Genomic DNA, 13886 nt, shown 5'->3' with positions numbered 1-13886 from the left:
TTTTATACCAAACACTAGGATACTTTAGCTTACTCAAGTTCTTTGGCCCCTTTTTTTTTCTTGCATCATTTATTATTATTATTATTATTATTATTATTATTATTATTAGTTTGGGAAAGCTTCAAAAAAATTCTGCAAACTATAAAACCACTTGCACACACACACCAGGGCTTCTGTTGTTTTCATCAGACCATACATGTTTTTGAAACTGATCCCAGATTACCTACACTCTTTCCTTTTGTGTGTCTCTAATATCTTCAATTTAATTTTTCCTTGTATTCTCAGTCCTCAGCTCTTTTGATCTTTCAAGGTTTATAATTTGATTCCACACTCCCAGGGAGATTCTTCTCTGTTGGCTAAAGGCAGATGTCAAGAGAAATTTGTCCCTCGTTGTTTCTGTTCTATTTCATATTGTCTACATGTAGACATTATGTATGGTTTTGGAGGGAACCTTCATAGGACATGAAGGCAATCTGGAAGTAGGTCCATAGACATGTCCATTTACTTACTAAATGTAATGTTTTATTCCGACTTGTGACAACAGTACACATATCTTAAATCTTAAGGGTAAATGAAGTGAAAAGGAGACTTTAAATGAGCAACACCATGTTTCAGTACCAAAAGGACTGGTGAATTTAAAGTAGCTGAATTGTTCCTAGTTGAGTCTCCATCCTGCCTTAACTCTGAGCTTTGGCCAAATCACTGGTATTGCTGGCCTGCAGCCACCTGCTCTGTGACATGGTATTAACTCACAAAGTCATCTTATGACCTTTCCTACAATTGCTGGTTCTTGGGGTGCCTCATTTCCTTCTCACCTGGGAGGTAGGTGCTTTTAGAATGAGCATTCATGAGATGGGACAGTGCACGAAGCACTTCCCTAAGCCCCTTGGAAAGATCATCTGTTTTCCTGGAAGAAAGTCTGAAGGGAATACACCAAATACTGACCATTATAGTCTCTGTGTGTTTATTTTTCTTGCCTTCAGTTTCCAAAGAGCACAATTACTGGAAAGTAATCACAAAGTCTAGCAAAGTGCTTTGTAATTTTTAAAGCACCTTTCCTAGGATTTTATGTGCTTAATCCATATAGAAACATGGCACAAGTGGTATTCTCTCTCCCATTTTACAGTCGAACAAGGTGAGACCAACTTATGTGCCCAAGATCACTCAGCTAACAAATAAGGAGCCAGAACTTGAACTTGGGACCTCTGACTGTCGGACTTTCCAACACCCCAAACTCCCTTTCCCTAGAGGCCTTTCCCTAGATGGCTGCCACATCCTAGGAAGTCCGTCATCACTAGATGTTTTAGTCAACTTTTTCACTCCTGTGACTAAAAGGCCCGACCAGAACAATTGTAGGGCAGGAAAGGTTTATTTGAGAACTCACAGTTTCAGAGGTCTTAATCCATAGAAGGCCAACTCCATTCCTCAGGGCTGGACATGAGGCTGAACATCATGGAGCAAGAGTGTGGCAGGGGGAAGCAGCTCACACGGTGATCCGAAAGCAGAGAGACTCCATTTGCCAGATACATAGCCATGCCCTCCATGAACCACTTCCTCCAGCCACACCCCACCTGCCTCCAGTTACCACTCAGTTAATCCCACCAGGGATTAATTCACTGATTAGGTTAAGACTCCTATAACCCAATCATTTCTCCTACACCTTCTTGCATTGTCTCACGAGTGAGCTTTTGGGGAACACCTCTCATCCAAACCATAACACCAGACTGAAAGGACAGCTTCTTCATATAGCTTAGGGATTGACCCTCTTTCCCTGTTTTTAAGCCGGTCTAATTTGACTAGCCATCTTGTATCACAAAGGGGTATTTCTCCCAATCACTCCAAAATTCAGAGATCCTGGGAGTTAGATGCATGATGCAGCAAAGCCTGTCCCTTGGAAGAGAGTCCAGGCCCAGGGAGGCAGGCGGGCATTGTCTTAGTGTAGTTGGAAGATGTCCTGTGGCTTTGATCTTGTCTGAATAATCAGAACTGAGTTGATTTTTGTACCTCTTTATAAACTCCTCAGGTTTCGGCATTCCTTGGGGCCACAGACCAATCAAAAGGTTTTCTCGCAATGTGCAACAGTATTTTATGTCTTTCACAGCAATCTCTGATCTGTATTTAAATTAATCTTTACAACTCTTCAAGGTACACAAGAAAAGGGGTGGTACCCTTGTTGTACAGGTTAAAGTCTTCCAGACTGTAGGTGCCAGAGCCCGGGCGTCCTCCCTGCTCCCTGCAAGCCCAGGCTGCTTTCCTTTTGGTTTTTACCCAAGGTTCTTATTCATACCATTGTTTGTATAGGTTATGGCCATTCATCCTTAAGTAGGCTGTCCTAATTACAAATCTCATTTTAAGAAAGGAAAAAACTCAGATTTATTCTGCTTCATCTTCTAGCTGTATTCTTAATGAATTGGCAGAGTGGCAAGCCAGAATTTAAGTTCTTAGCTGGTGCATTTACATGTCCAATCATTCCTTCAGCTGTCAGCTTTTTAGCGGTTACTGTACTTTCATTCATAAATGTTATTTTGATGGTCTGACTCTAATCAAGCCCTTGTGAGAAGGGAGCAGGCACCCAATGAGATTTACACAAGGAATCAGAGCATCTTCATAAACAATAAAGGGAATGTTACGTTACACGTGGGTTTTGATCAGAATGTGTATAAAATTAAAGTTGTGTTGTTAGTTCTTGCTAAAGAAAAAAAAAAAGAAGCCAAGGAATAAGCTTAGATCCTTTCATTCCTCTGAGAATTTGCACGGAGCACCTGCTACACGCCAAATGTTCTAGGTACTGAATATGAAGCTGTCAACATGGCAGACAAAAATCCCTGTTCTGCGAAGTTTCGGTTCCAGGGTGGGTGGTCGGATGGCATATCAGGTAGTGTGGGGGCTCTGGGAAAAGCTGAGCAGGTTAAGGACAGGGTCTGGGGAGAGGGAGTCAAGGAAGGCTTTGCTGCCTTTGTATGTTATCCACCTTATAACATAGAAATCTGATTTCCATCCACATTTTTTTCATGACTTACAGTTCCACAATGAATTATTTTTAACATTGTACTAAAGAAATTAAAAAAAACAACTTTTGTAATTATACTTGTTCAATTACATTCTTCAGAGAAACGTTAGGGATTTCTAAGTCTACTATAAGTCAATGTCCCTCTATTTTGTTAGACATTGGAGTCTACGTAATGCTTCATTCTTTTTAAAACAGGATCTGAAAAATAAGAGCCAAAAAGATTAAAATGGTTTAAGAATTATTCATCTCAGAAGCTTATGCTCATGTTATGTTTTATGTGTATGTATTTTTTTTTTCTAAAATGATGGTTTGGGCTCCAGAAGTTTGGGTGATGCTAACATTATTTTATATTTTTTACATTATTTTATAATGCCTTTGAACACTGTGGGAGGAAAAAAAAATGTACTCCTTGGCCAGTTGTCCGGGAGCCTGATATTAGCCCTAGGATGAGATCACCAGTGCCCGTCACCATGGGAACCCTGTGCTGCACCTGAGGGCCTCTCTTGGAAGGGAAAATGCACAGCTACCAATTCAGTACTAAACCAGTCTGCCTTGCTCCTCTGTTCTAGAGATTGCTGATGGTGCACGAGTTATCAGGTGACTATTTTCTTTTCCTTTTAGATGGCAGCGCGAAGAGTGAAAAGGGGCAAATGACACAGTTCCACATGAGGCTTGGCTGCTTCCTGTACAACTTCAGACACCCCCAAGAGCTAAGACTTTGTCTCCCACCTTTCTAGAAAACCACCAATTGCTAATAGATGCATTTTAAGGGACCAATGATGAAAGCTTCATTTATTTGATCAGTAACAGGCAATGACATTGGCCCTCAAGATGGAGGCATCCCCAGAGTGGATTTGAGGAATTCAAGCCACCTCACCTCTGCCCAGGCCTATCCCCATAACAGTGTGGCTCTTTCCAGTATAGTGCATCACATATCAAAATGTTGAGGGTACAACTCTTTTTCACGGTCATTCTTAGGCCTCTGACCACATCGACTTGTTCCACTTGGGTCAGATCAGCATGTTTGGGTGTGTCACTGGATTCTACACTAGGAGCACTAGCAAACCAGGTTTCAACCCTTTCTTTAAATACTTACCCAAAACCTCACCTTTCCTTACTCCTTACCAACTTGGCAGCTTTTGGTTCAGAACAATATCTAAACATGTGCATTTTATGATGTCTTAGAGTTATGGAGTCATAAACATTGCTTCATTTTTAAAAGATTTGTTTGGTATGTGTATTATTATTTTCTTAGAGCAAGGGCATAGGATATGAGAGAAAGAGAGAAGTCAATGCCAAAAAGTAATTTAGTGGGAAATTCTAGTGCCTAGTGAATGAGTTTCAGGAGGAGGGGGTGGGGTGTGCAAACGTGTCTGGGGGTTCAAGCAGGCTCATTCACTAGATGTACAGAAGGAATGGGGTTGCTGCGGTTCAGTTCATCTTCCTGTGTTCTAATGGGACCCCTAACCTCTTTTGCAGGAAATAATTCTTTTCTGAATTTCTGACTCCATCAGTTTAGTTGAATCTAGTCTGGCAAGGAGTCTATAATTTTTCAATGCCTCCTTTCATATGTTGAAAATTTTCCGTTCACCTCAAGGAACTTTTAACATTCCTGGGCTTCCATAGTTGAGAAGCAATCTTCCTCTCCAGAACCCCAGCTCCAGAAAGTCCATGTAGAATTCTGGCTTCCAGGAGGGGGCGCTCTATAAAAAGAGCTGCTTGAAACCCAGGCTGTTTAGGGTAAGGATCAAGAACCTGATGTGTGGTTCTGCACATAGCTGAAGAGTTTAAAATGTGGCTTTTCCCACCCTCTTCTTGTACAGTCCACTGTCATTGGAGGTCAGTGTACATTTTGGCCCAAAGCAATTGCCAATTCCACGGTGCTCCAGCTTAGTAGGTTCTGTGTCTGAGCAAGTCATTTATCCTCTTAGAACTTCATCCCTGGGACAGAAAGCCTCCTAATATAATAGCTGTCAGATGCAGGTGGACCCCTGCCCTTATCTCTCCTTCCTCTGGAGAGACTTACTGCTGGTAGATTTCTGGATGGACTCCATGGTCCCCTAAGTATAAGGCTCCCCCAGTTTCTGAAAGACATCTCTTTCTACCACTGTCTTCATTTACCAACCATGTGTTTGACCCTCTGCTTCTGTGCCTTCCTCCCCTCTCCCCAGTCTCTCTTATTGTCTCCATGCACACACTCCAAAACCACTGGACCTGACGATGCCCAGGTGGTCACTCTTTTACTTGTGCCCCAAGTTCACATTCCATTGGCCTCTGAACTTTGAAAAACTACCAACACTTCAAATTTAACACAATTAAAATGACAAAAATTTGTGTCATTTTTTTTTTCCATTGAAGTAATTCATGACACATTTCAACTAAAAGAAAAAGCAAAAGGGACCCTACCTCTTACCAGCACTGCTCAGGCCCCTGTTGCTAACTGCATTCTTGGCCCTAGATCAGGTTCTTTTCTTAGCTACCCAATCCAATGTCCATTGTCTGCCCTTCTTCTAACTAGCAGTACTAGAGTTACTGTGTCTGCAATTCACTTTGTCATTTTATTTCAGAATCAAATCCTATTGAGTCGTCCTTCAGAAATGTCTCGTGGGAAAATTAAAATTATAACAGATATAAAACCCTAGCCCTCTCTCAAGTCCTTTCCTCTCCACGCCCACTGCCTCCAAAAGGAAGCCGCTCCAGCTGGATGGCCAGCTCCCTGGAGTGCAGAGACCATATGGCTCGGGTCTCAAATAGAGTCTTGCCCACAGCGATGAGCACGCAGTGTGGGCCCCACGCTCAGAGCGTGAGTCACGATGGACACAGTCAGATCCTCTTTCCCACAACTTGTCAAGGACTTTTAGAAAGCAGTCGTGCTCAGAGGTAGAGAGGAAGTGGGAAACGGGCACTGCTGGCCAGGCTATAAAAAGGCCCGACTTCTGGAGGCCAACTTGGAAATAAGTGTCAACAGCCTGGAGAGTCTGCTCCCCCGAGCCTCAGCAATACCCACTGCTAAAAGAACAGTCTCAGGAAGAATCATAAATGTGTGCAAAGAGTCAGCTACAAGAACGTTCATCATGGGATTGTTAAAATACCAAATAAAGGGGAGGAAAAACCCTGAAATGGGAGGGCTGAGAAAATTTGTGTTTAAAATTCAGTTCTGAAAATACAAGGACCCCCTTCTCCCTTTTGCCTCCCTTCATGCCTTCTTTTCTTCCTTCCTTCCATTTTCTCCCTCTTTCCCTTGCCCAACCTTACTCGGTTCTTCCCTTTCTCTTTTTTCCTTCCTCTTTCTTGCTGTGTCTCTTTCCCTCCCTCTTTTAGCAATTTTCTATGATAAACATGTATTACTATTGCATTAATACAAAAACGATCTTAAAATTCTGTGTTAAGTCATATCATTAAATGTTCCTTAAAATTTTTTCTCTTATGATTATTATCTTTTGAAAAGGGTTGTGTCTCATTTAGTAAGTTTTTTGGAGAATCGTGGTACATTTCACTATTCTAGGTTTTGTATTCAAGTGGGAGATTAGTAAATAATAAAAGGATGCTTAGCTACCAATAATCAAATAGTGGTTCTTCTTCCATCCCCATACCTTCAAAGGTTTCAGATACCTACTATGTGATTCCCTGATCTCTTCCCCCTTATCTAGTCAAAAATATATGATTTGTTTTTAATGGTGTGTTTTGGGACATGAACATGGATGCTGAAATCAATTAATTTTGCTTTGAAGATCTCCTTAGAGCCCTAGAAATAATTGCAGATACTCTAGGGAATATCACAACCAGGCCTGAGAGTGACTATTCTGATCCACAAAACTGAGGAGACAGGAAAACATACAACCAACTGAGGAGGGCACAAAAAGAGAATGTTTCAAATTAGCTCATGATCAGCTTTTATGGTTTTCCCCTTAGCAGACAGTAACTACTAGTCAGCTTTCTGTCGCTGTGACACAATAGCTGAGATAAGCACCTTAGAAGAAAGATAGGTTCATTTTGGTTTGTAGTTTCAGAGGTTTTGGTCCATGGTCCCTTTGGTCTTATTGCTTTGGGCCTGTGACAGCACAGTACATCATGGTGGAGGTGTGAGGCCTAGGAGGCCTGTACATCAGAGAGAAAGACAGGAAGTTGCTTAAAGTACACAGACACCAATGATCTAACTTCCTTCCATTAGGCCCCACCCCCTAAAGGCTCCATCGCCTCCCAATTGCACCACAGGCTAGTGGCCAAGCCACTAAAACATGGGTCTTAGGGGGATATTCCAGGCCCAAACCATAACCTTAGCCAAAGTGCTCAACTTCATAGCAAGAACTATAGATTAAATTCCTAAGCACTAGTAATAAATTTTTCCAAAAAAGTTTATTGAAATAAATCAAGATGGAGCGTTGGTGGTTTTGAAGTTGTCTCGGCCACTTCTAGAATTATGTAAAATTATAGGATCCTATCTTAGTGTCTCTCATTCCACCCTCATCTTTTTCATGATTTGATAACTTAATGAAGGAGATTATAAAACTTTATTATTGTTGAGGCATTTTTAGGAGACTGAGACACGTTTTTCTTTGTGTCATTATTGCCAAAAGGCCAGGTAGCATTAAGTATCCTGTGAAAAGGCAGAGGGGCGGTGGCAGAGTCTGTGGGCTGTGCTGAATTCAATAAAGTTCTTTCCTGATTGACTTTGGAGCACAAATCTTAACAGACACTATAAAACTCCTAGAAATGCCCACTCTTTTCAGCATCTGTCACCATGTTTTACTACTGAATCCTTTGTCCCTTTAAGTGTCTTGATAAACCGACGTTCTGTAAACCCTTTGGGGACCTCCCTGGCACCTCCGTTGCATACATGCTAGCACAAGTGATAGTCACAATATTTAGAATAGCTTTTTATCAACAGCACAGCTCAAGACAAACCAGTCTGTCATTGTACCCTTGACCTCCCCTTCTTGGGACTATCGGAGGCATTGTTCTATTTGTAGGTCTAACTATTAGATTAATGTTTATCTCCCAGTTACACAGAGCTTCGTGAAGGCAGGGCCCATTTTAATGTCCTTTTATTGCAGATGATTATCATGGCAGGCCAGGGGTAGAGTCCTTAGAAAGGCCTGATTGCAAAGTTGGTCTTCAGCTGGCGTCTGGTAAACAGTTCCTCACACTGAAATGAAATACTGATAAGATCAGAGTGACTCTCTGTACCCTTCCTGTTGGGATAAGCAGCATGGTTTATGCTGACCATGTGCTTTCCTTCTGGGGTCTAAAATTTTGGTACAAGGCAAACAGTGCCTACAACCAGCAGCCCCCCAAAATGGCCTTAGGCATGGAGTCTACAATGGGCTTCCCTGGGCAGAAGTATCACAGGCATGACACTGAATTGTCACTCACCTACAGGCACTCTGCCTGGTCCTCACGGGAGGGAGAGAGCATAAGGAAGCCTGTGCATGGATTCCCCAGACACTGCCCCAGTCCTTTTCCCATCTGGCTAGGCATCCCCACCGCACCACTGGAATTAATTTTAGCTGTGAACATGACTTTGTATTGCAACTCCTTATAGCACATGCTTGGTGATGGGAGTGTCTTGAGGACCCTCCACATACCACATGTCCCCACAACCATGCCCAGCATTTGGCATTTAGTAAGTGGCTTACTACATGTTTTCTGAAATGGAAATGACTCAGAGAGCGAGGACCAAATCTGTCCTCTGAAAAATTCTCAAGCAAACCAAGAAGTACTATAACGCATCGACGACATCCTGAGTTCCTCAAAGGAGAATGTACATCCTCTGGAAAGGGCGGAGTTAAATTATGATTCTGAATATTTAGCTCAGGCAAAGCCTTTCTCGTGAAGATGGACTTCCTGTATTTGAAGTGGCAGCAGGAAGAGTAGAGCTGGCACTTCACTGGTGTGGAGGCTACTTCCCCAGCTTGCCATCACCTCCCTCCATACCATGTGTTGGCACTGTTGGTCAATTTGGTCACCGAGAGTGACACTTCAGTGTGGGTGATGAGGGCAAAGAGAGCAAGTGCTTCTCAACACGGCTGCACATTGGGAAGGGTCTGGAAAACTTGAGGAAATCCCGATGCGGGGGCCCACTCCTAGACATACCGCCATCACTGGTTTGAGGGGTGGTCCAGATGTTCATTGGCATTCCCTCCTGACACCAACGCCATCCTTTCCTCCCCCACCCCATCTTTGACCATCAGACTTCACAAGGTGAGGTCCACACTTCCACCAAGCCCAGTTTATTCTTACTTTCTAAATGCTTCATAAAATTTCAATTTTCTAGTTTCCGAGTGTTAAGGTTTGGATATGAGGTATGGCCCCCAAAATCTCATGTGTTAATGCGGCATGTTCAGAGCTGAAATGATTAGATCATGAGAGTTGAAACCTGATCCGTGAATTAGTCCAGTTGATGGATTAATAAATCAAAAGGACAACTCTACAAAGCGGTAACTGTAGGCTGGTGGGCATGGGGGTGTGACCTTGGAGGTTATATATGCTCCTCATGCACGTGCGCACTCTCTCTCTCTCTCTCTCTCTCTCTCTCTCTCTCTCTCTCTCCCTTCTTCTCTCTCATGAGCTGAGAAGCTTTCCTCTGCCATGACCTTCTGCTACGAATTTTGCCTCACCTCAGACCCAGAGCAGTGGAGCCAGCTGAACATAAACTACACCTCTGCAAACAAGAGCCCAAAATAAACATGATCCTCCTCTAAGTTGTTCTTGTCGGTCGGGTGTTTTGTTCCCAGCGATGATGGGCCGACTGACACACCTAGTTCACAGTCAGTAAGCAGGCACCCTGTTCTGCACCCTGTTCCTCAACTGCCTAAGAAGACCGGAGCATCTGGGACAAGCTCAAAGTCACACTCAAGGACATCACTGTGGTGTAGAACAGACCTCAATGACCAATCGTCTACATTATCAGTTGACCATTATCAGTTGACTTGGAAAATATACACTTCACTTTCATATAAAATGAAGTTAGTTGATTTATTTTGAATATTTGGTAATGGCTGGTTGTCATGACAAGGATGCATGTCATCTACTCTGAAGGGGAAGCCCTCTCTACCAGTGAAGGTAAATCCATTCATCTGCCAGAGTTGCTGGGTGTCGACAGGCAGGGCTCCATGGAGAGGGTGGACCTAGGCTGGAGCACATGGAGGTGCCACCTAAGACAAGGCCAAGAAAGGGAAGGGAAGGAACAGTCTGTTCACATCCCGCCTTCCTGTCCCTCAGAGTCAGAAGCAGTGAGAATTCAGACAGGAGGCCTCCTCGGCTATTTGGGTTTAGAGAATCTCAATGGGATTTATTTTCACCTTTTCTCTACCTGGTGCTGGAGTCTAAAGGTATCATGAAAATTCCAATTTAAATTGGGTTAGAACTACAAGAGCTGGCAAAGAGGCCAGCAGGGACACACCCTGGAAGGGCAGCAATTATATGGGGCTCTGGGGTTGGACAAGTCCAGGCAGGACAAGTGCAAAGTCAGGAGACTTCTTTTACCCAGGAGAAAAGACAGGCGTCAGCTTCCCAAGCCAATCAAGTTTTGGCCTTTGTTAACACTCGGACCAGGGTCAGCTTATCACTAAATGCAAACTAATCAGTTTTCTGCTCATTTATTTTCTCAGTTACCGCTTTTCAACACATGTGTACCTTTCCAATGAATAAAGACTCATAAAAAGGGTGTCGTTGTTTATGACTATAGCAGAGTGGCCCCCACTTTCCTTTGCCAACAGGTTTATAAGGGCCAAGGAAGTTCAAAAGGTAAAAAGAATTTCCAAGCAATGTAGTTTTGGCATGCTTTTTTACTACTTTTTTTAAAATAGGAAGGCTATTTGCGTTGGCTTCATTACTGAGCATGACAAGTGGTAAATTGTTACACCTTATTTTTTTTAAAGTGAACAAAAGTACCCATGGGTGTTTTTGTTCGTTCGTTTGTTTGTTTGTTTGTTTGTTTGTTTCAAGGAAATGATCTGGGTAAAGATTCCTTGGCTCTTCAAAGGTATCAATGCGGTCTATTTAAAAAATGAAAAATAGTTTGTCTGCAATTATTTTATTAAAGTTTTAGTAAACAAATATCCTCCTATTTGGAGTGTGGTTTCCAGAGCGCTGTCCTGAGCAGGCTGAAGGCAGTCACCCTTAGCAGAGCCTGGATCTGATTACCAGGAAGTTGTAAAAGAGTGATCCAGTCCTTTTAATTACTTCTCCTCTTTCTATTCCAAGACCCTTAACTTCTCCCGGAGCCAAGAATTCCAAGTCTAAATTCCACCACGAGGGATTCATCTCTTGGAGTTAAACCTTGGGTTGTCCACTTTGCCTTAAGTCTTTTGCAATCCTCTCATTAAACCCATGCAATGGGAAAATGAGGTCCAGAGGAATTACATGAGTTGCTCAAGTGATAGGCAAAGACAATAGTTCGACCCATGATCGGAGGCTAAATTGATAGAAAGCCTGGTGTTAAAATAATTGTCATGAAGATGGATGGAAGGCAGGGGGACAGAGGGCAGTGATGGCTAGAAACATGAACACTGCTGGTGGATTTCAGGCAGGAGGGGCCTGCACACCTCTGCATGTCCCTCTGGGAAAGAACTCTCAGCTCCAGACCCAGAAAGACCAGGATTTCAATTCTGGCTCTGCCATCTTGAGTACGTCCTTTAATCTCTTTGCACATGTGATGTCTCCCCAAAGCTTCAGAAGGAGAAATGATTAGATTATGAGAGCCAGAACCTAATCAGCCCATCCCACTTTGAATGGACTAACTGGGTGGTAATTCTAGGTAGGTGAGGTGCGGCTGGAGGAAGTGAGGTCACTGGGGGTGTGCCCTTGGCCTGTACTGCTGGCTCCACCCTCTCTTTCTGCTTCCTGGCCACCAGAGCACAGCAACTTTCCTCCACTGCACCCTTCTGCTGGGATGTTCTGCCTCATCTTTGGCTTACAGCAACAGAGTCAGCTGACCATGGGCTGAGGTCTATGAAACTGGGAGCCAAAGTAAACTTTTCCTCCTCTAAGTGATTCTTGTCAGGTGTTTTCGTCAGAGCAATGAAAAGCTAACTAATACACTCTTAGAGTCATTTTCTATGATCCTAAAATGGAGCTCGTAATAACCCCTATCTTCCAAGATTATGGACAGAACCAGGCACATAGTAATTGCTCAATTCAAGTTACTTCTCTTTCTATTCCAAGACCCTTAATTTCTCCCCGAGCCAAAAATTCCAAACCTAAATTCCACCACCAGGGATTCATCTCTTAGAGTTAAACCTGGGGTTGTCCACTTTGCCTTAAGTCTTTAGCAATCCTCTCATTAAACCCATGCAATGGGAAAATGAGGTCCAGAGGAAAAAGATAGTTGCTCAAGTGATAGGCAAAGACAGTACCTCGAACACTGTAAATCCACCCAAAATATCCATATGCTCTGGAAGGTGAATCCCATATTGTTTTCCTATACAAGATTTTTGAAATCAGCTGCCTCCGGCCCTTTAGACTATGCACATTGAAATTTTAAAATGTTCACACCCATTTCTGTTTGGAAATGGATGTAGGAAGTCTGTCCTTCCCCTTCTCTTCCTTGAGATTTTTTAAAGATGAAATGAAAATAAAAATTTCATTTTTGGCAAAACTAGGAGGCAGTTAAAAACCACAAACAACAACTAGAAACACAAAGCAGGGAGCACTTAGGAGACAGAAGAAGGGAGATCACATGGCTGCAGAATCACACCATGTCAGCAAATGCACACTTGTAAACAGTGAGGGGGCAGGCAAGGAGCTGATTCTAAGCCCCACATTTACACCAGAGAGAGCAGCATACCCACCAGGGTAGCAAGAACTCCCCAGCGCCCAATTCCGTCATGAAAAGCAGAGATGATGGGATATAAATATTGCTGACCAAGATGAAATCATTTTTGTTGGACCCAGACAAAACTGGAGCCGGGAAATGAAGGAGGAGAGTTCCTGCTTGCCTGAGATAATGACTATCTGAAGGACTTTCTAAAATCCCTACAAGAAATTCTTGCACATTCTATACACACCCCATGTTTTGCACGCCTTGAACGTCTGCACAGATTTCTGTAACAGAGTTTATCTTTAATATTCTTTAAGACTGCAGCAATCCAGATAAAACGTCCTTGACAGAATACTGGTCCAAGAATGGCACCTCCACCAATAAGCTGAAGCCAAGTTTTTTATATATATAAATGTACAAAATATATGTGAAATGCATATTAAAACATTATATAAAATTTACATAAAATACCCAGCACCTACTATGACATCTATAACACTGATTACCACAAAAACGAATGGTGGGGGCTGGGGCAGTAGCTCAGTAGTAGAGCACTTGCCACGCACGTGTGAGGCACTGGGTTTGATCCTCAGCACCACATAAAAATAAAGAAAGATATTGTGTCCATACAACTAAAAATATATTTTTAAAAAATTTTTAAAAAATGGTGGGATCAGCAATCGCCAAAGCTAATGCCAACTTCTGTCTCAAGTCTCCAAGTCCTTTGGCTGCTGTATCGAAGCAGCTTACTTGACTTTCTTTCTTTTTGCTAATACAAACCTCCTCTAGCCCCTACCTCCTTGAGTGTGCAAGTAGTTTACAGCGACATGTGTGTTCCCATTGCAATGCACGCCCATATAAACTTATGGATCTTTGGAGAATCTCACCCTGGTATTTAGTTTGATGGTGTTAAAAAAAAAGTTACATGTACATACCATATTTGCAGGGAAGGTTCTATCTCCGTGCCAGCAAGAAAGAAGAGACATTGCTTTTGCGGAACTTCATAGGTTCCCCTCTGTACTGATAAGGGAGAAATAGACCAAAAACTCACATGCAAAACTTGGTTCACAAAGAAAATTCCTAGATGTGCTCCTGCAAATATCTACCCATCCCCAC

The 13886-nt window shown here is 42.7% G+C and overlaps 1 protein-coding gene across 1 annotated transcript in view; it reads left to right on the top strand.

The window, feature by feature from the left end:
• Positions 1 to 3796, top strand: part of RNASEH2B (ribonuclease H2 subunit B) — a 78503-nt gene extending 74707 nt beyond the window's left edge. Inside the window, exon 10 of the mRNA XM_081295614.1 lies at positions 3632 to 3796. Coding sequence (XP_081151740.1) covers positions 3632 to 3664 — 33 coding nt within the window. The 3' untranslated portion in view covers positions 3665 to 3796. The remainder of the gene's footprint in view (positions 1 to 3631) is intronic.
• Positions 3797 to 13886: the final 10090 nt, after the last annotated feature.

This window comes from Spermophilus citellus, assembly GCF_964194105.1.
Source record: "Spermophilus citellus genome assembly, chromosome: 1".
Taxonomy (NCBI): Eukaryota; Metazoa; Chordata; class Mammalia; order Rodentia; family Sciuridae; genus Spermophilus; species Spermophilus citellus.
This window is presented reverse-complemented; position numbering and strand designations above follow the sequence as displayed.